This window comes from Bidens hawaiensis, unplaced genomic scaffold (genome assembly GCF_021521415.1).
Source record: "Bidens hawaiensis isolate Kalapana, Puna unplaced genomic scaffold, B.hawaiensis_p1.1 tig00013743_1, whole genome shotgun sequence".
Taxonomy (NCBI): domain Eukaryota; kingdom Viridiplantae; phylum Streptophyta; class Magnoliopsida; order Asterales; family Asteraceae; genus Bidens; species Bidens hawaiensis.
Window position 1 is genome coordinate 119,469 of NW_027492168.1, and position 5,113 is coordinate 124,581.

The 5,113-nt window shown below is 35.8% G+C and overlaps 1 protein-coding gene across 1 annotated transcript; it reads right to left on the minus strand.

The window, feature by feature from the left end:
- Positions 1 to 686: 686 nt before the first annotated feature.
- Positions 687 to 3,815, minus strand: LOC143544722 (TMV resistance protein N-like). Its single transcript, XM_077036753.1, has 4 exons — positions 3,707 to 3,815; positions 3,338 to 3,628; positions 1,531 to 2,445; positions 687 to 1,303 (listed from the first exon to the last, which is right to left on the minus strand). The coding sequence occupies exons 1-4, from the start codon at positions 3,812 to 3,814 to the stop codon at positions 752 to 754; spliced, it is 1,866 nt and encodes a 621-aa protein (XP_076892868.1). The 5' UTR covers position 3,815; the 3' UTR covers positions 687 to 751.
- Between the last annotated feature and the right edge of the window lie 1,298 nt (positions 3,816 to 5,113).

Genomic DNA, 5,113 nt, shown 5'->3' on the forward strand with positions numbered 1-5,113 from the left:
AAAGGGGCTACTGTTTACCTTATTTTGGTCACACACCATTATGCTATTTTAATGTCATATATTATATAGTTTTATTTATTAGTAGTTTTAGTTCTATTACGGGCTATTACTAATTATATTAATGTTAAACTTTAATTTCCTCTTATATTCTCTCAAACATATATTTTTAGAGCCGAGGGTCTCCTTGGAAGCCACCTCTCTATCCCATCTGGATAGAGGTACGGTGTGCCTACATCCCACCCTCCCCAGACTCTACTTATAGCTTGATATTGGTGGGATCCCACTGGGTATATGATAAGTCGACAATAGTTGGTTAAGTTTTCTAATTACAATTGTCAATAAATAATAAGCTTGGCGCATGGTTTAGAAATAAAGCTCTAAACAAGCCAGGCTCGTTTACTCCAATAGGTTTTACGAGTTTGCTAAGAATTATCTAAATTGTTCTTAACAGTTGTTGATGGCGGAGTTTCGATAGTGAAACGATGTATTTACGGTGTTCAGAATTTGTCACCACGCTTTGATGCAGACAACCACGATCTCTTGAAAGATTGTAAATTTGCTTGTTAATGGCATCAAAATATTTGAATGAGTTCTTGCGGCCAGGACAATTTTAGGGCCTAAACCGAAATCAAGTGAGGTCTTTTTTGTTATTAAAAAAGAAGATAATTTCCGATTTTTGAGAAACTCCAGTTTTTATTAACATTTTTTTTATATCATACAACTGAACTGATCAAAATACAACATTTCGTTATTATTTTTGACGGTTCATATATCTTTTAAGGCTGGTACTTCTTTTTTCCATCTTCCTTCTAGTCACCCATGGACGACCTATACAAGTTTTAATACTAATATGTTGGTTATCTTCTTCTTCTTCTTTGTACATAAGAAGTGCTGCACATCTTGCAGCCTTTGCACCACTATCTAGATGTAATGAAATGAGTAGAGCTGCACCAGACCAATCTTGACACTGTAAAGCCCGAATTGAGCTACATGGTCTATACCCAATCCATGTATTCCCATTCTGATCAGATGCATTCTTATTAATAACACATGAATCAACCTCCTCTTTCTGAATAATGGACTTTCCATCCTTTTCTAAATTGACTGAGATATCAAAACCAAATGGAGGCCCATGCCACTTCCCAGAGAAGACACTGCAGACAACAATGCCTATGATTTGGGTATTATTGTGTTTCGGAGGCATCATTAGTGATATAAGGTACCCAGGTTGTTCTCTGAACCAACATGGAATTTTGTTTCCCGGAATAACAATTGTTAGCGGATCATCTACAACAGCACATCTCTGTATACAACAAAACAAACAGGGGAAAGTTAGCGTACAAATGAATTTACTCTATGATGTAATTACATAATTACTCTACTTGATTCTCACGTTTAGCACGTTAATTTCATTGCACCTTAACGTAATTGTTGTTAATACTTTCATAGTCAATTTGCAAGTTGGTCATGTATACGCAAAGTTGAGTAACAACAAAACAAAATGAGGAAATGGAAATAGAAATAGGGCACCTTAAGGAATGATTGTTGCAATATCTTATCAAGGTATTTTTCATTATCTTCATCCCCTAAAAGTTTCTGGCAATTAATGAAGGAAATATGATTCCAACGGTCATGCTCTGTTAATAGGTCTTCAATCCTTTTCAGAGAGTAGCAATTGTTTGCCTCTAATTCTTGCATTCTTGGTGGGATGCCATGCAAAACTTGAAGTTGGTGACACTCATTCAAAAATAACCTTTTCAGGTGAGAAAGTTGGGAGATGCTTGCCGGTAATTCGACTAAGTTATTGTTTCCACTTAGGTCTAAATTTTCCAAGTAGGAAAATGCTTGGAGATTTTTTAATAAGACTTCACTTTCCATTGGTCTGCAACTAAGATTTAATATTCTCAAGGAACACAAATTTGCTAGTGTATGTAAACTGATGGACTTTGGTTGGCGTTCAAAGGCTTTGGTATCATCTTGATCAACAAAACTTTCCTCCTCGCAACCATGCTCCTCTTTGCAGATTGGAATGTCGCTCATCCTATCACCTGTGTATCTTCTGAGACTCAAGTAGACTAGACTAGACAGATATCCAAAGGTAGATGGTAATACTTGTATACTGGAACATGAATCAAGAGATATAAATGATAACTTTGCCATACACGGGGACACGTCTGGGAATCTCTCAAGACTTGAGCATTTTTCAAGCCTTAGAAGCTTCAAGGATTCCATCTTAAACTTGGATGGCAGATGCTTGAGCCGCTCACAACATTTAATGATTAACCTGTAAATCCTTTTGTGAGATCCAAGAGACTCATGAACCTCAACCAAATTCTTACAACTAGACAAAACCAACTTCCCAATGCTTGGAGCCACTGAGACATCTGGAAACGTTGTTATGCAGTCTAAATTATGAAGATTCAGGAACTTTAAGTTTGGCATAACCTGTTAACAAAGAAATAACTGAACATGCAGGGAACTGAATCCAAGTAAAATTCTTTTGTTAATTTACATATGTAAGCACCTCAACAAGCTAGCGCACAAATACTAGTGTTTAATTATGATAAAGATATCCGGTACCAATTCTGTCATGAACAGTGGCTATGTTGCTGTACGTAAAATTAGTGGCTTGATCGACGTTGATGACCTTCAAAGTCAAAACAGCTGATCCATGGAAGATCAATGGTAACTGGAGCAGTTGCAGTTGTATAATCTTCAGTAGGATTATGATACTCAGCAGGTAAATGGAAGAAAGTTGGCAAGCAATAGTTTGGCTAAGAGTGCTGATTTGTTTATGCTTTCATCATGATCACTTGGATTTACGGTCTAGTTTTGGGTCAAATGTTGGAAATTGTAGGGAAAATATGCAGTCAACGATAATAGCTAGCTAGTTGGCAATTTGTATTGGTGTTGTGTAACTAAAATTTTGATATGGACACATGGTTGAACAGAAGTAGAAGTCAATGTTTGTACCATATATAGGAAAGTTTTGTACGTATTCTTTTTTTCAATTAAATGAGTTCTCCTTCATGCTAAACAAAATGCATAAGCTTTGGTGGCATTTTTATTTCATTTTTTGCATTTATAGACACCTAAGATTTGTTTGTGAATTAATGTAATTAGTGTGATGATATATAAAAATTCATGAAGACCTATGCAAATAATTATAAAAAAAAAATATGTTCACAACTTGAAAGTGTGGAGAAATTTAAAGTTTGCCCAGTTTCTCAACGCCACAAGATGTGGGAAACTGGGAATATGTTAAGAACTCTGTGTAAAATTAACTAATATGTTATGGTGAAATATCAATGCATGACAAACATACTATGACTCGTACCTTTTGTCCGATCCAAAGCTGTTTTATAGCACCACCAACTATCTCAAGACCAACGAGCTTATTCATTTGTGATGTTGATAAAGAAGGAAAAGGGTAATGACTCCAACGAAGCCATCGTAAGTCATCAGGGAAGAACGTAGGCTTGCTAGAAGTAAATCTGCCTATAATATCAAGTAGGCGAAGACTCTTCATGCCTACAAAAACATCGGCGCTAAAACTTACATTCTCCTCATATTCTTCAATATCATATAGTTTATCAGACACCACAATTGCTTCTATTGCTTCTAGTTTCTGAAACAAAGATTTAGAATGAGCTCAAACCTTACTAACTCTAAGAACAACACGTTATATTAGGGAGAGATTCATTACTTGTTTATCTTTCAAGGAATCACGGATATCTTCAAGCTTCCAAAGTCTGCTATTTGGGAAACTCTCACAAGCTATTTGCCAACCCATTTCTTGTATGAGGTCATGCATACCTATTGTTTATGCTTTGTATACAAGTTCCACAACTTGTATACGAAGCAATAAATAATAGCAATAATTTGGATAAATGAGATTGCTAATAAAAATACATTAGCGACACCTTGTTATAAGAGAATACCAAATAGCCTAGGATTTTGTATGAGATTGTTAGTAAGAATACATTAACCACACCGTCTATAAGAGAATACCAAATAGATTCGGATTTTATGAATCAACCAACCAAAATGTAACATCCTGCTTTTGAAAGAGTTAATAAAATAAATTTCGTTTATTTTATAGTGTGTCGTTTATCGGTTTACATAAATAAACTAATAGAGGGCGGGCTTGGACTTTAGAAGATGGAATAAGAGATGAAATGGGCCTTAGGTCCATAGGCTTAAGGGAGTATAAATACCCCTTATACCCTAATCCTTTCCATTTTATCCATCTCTACACCATAGCCTACACCATCAAAAACACACACAAACACCATCTCATATCCCGAGCCGAGATCCAAATGTGAAAACCCGAGCTTGTTGGTGCTAGAACGTTGTGACGAACCAAATCAACATCAATACTAGATCGTGTTCGTAGATCGACTCGTTTAAGGTACGTTTATAAGTAGAAATCGTTCATTTGGGTTCGGATTCGTTTGGGAAATATTAGATCTGTATGAAAGTGATGAAAACGAATAAAACAAACTAATTCTCAGTGCAATTCATTAACAATAGATAGTATAATTGAACAGATTATGAGCTGCACCTATATGCATCAATCGCACCCTTTAAAACGTAATATTTGGGTGAATGGATGGTTAGGGTTTGTAGGCGCTGCTAATCCGAGTTCAATAATACCTAAATCGTGTTATTTCATCGCGAAACGAGGGGTTAATTGCAGATCTGATGAAGGTTGACTCCGTATGTTCTTGACGATTTTGACTTTGACCCTTGAGTCAAAGATCTGGATAAGAACTGTTGATAGTTCGTTATGGTTGATCATTCTTCATGCGTTCATAACGAACGGGACACATTCGTGTGACTTGATAACAAATGAGCCCTTAATTCGTTATCCATCCATTCGTTAAGTAAGATAACGAATCTGGTAATTTGTTATATGCTCATTCGCTATGATAAGGTAATGAACCAGATGATGAAAAGATGACGAACTTGATAACGAACCAGAATAAGAATCAACTAACGAACCAGATCATGAAAGATAACGAATCAGGCTTAATTCGTTATAGCAAACGAGTTTGCGAATTAGATGATAATTTAAAATCCTAATGGAAAACGAGTTAGCTTAATCCCAGCC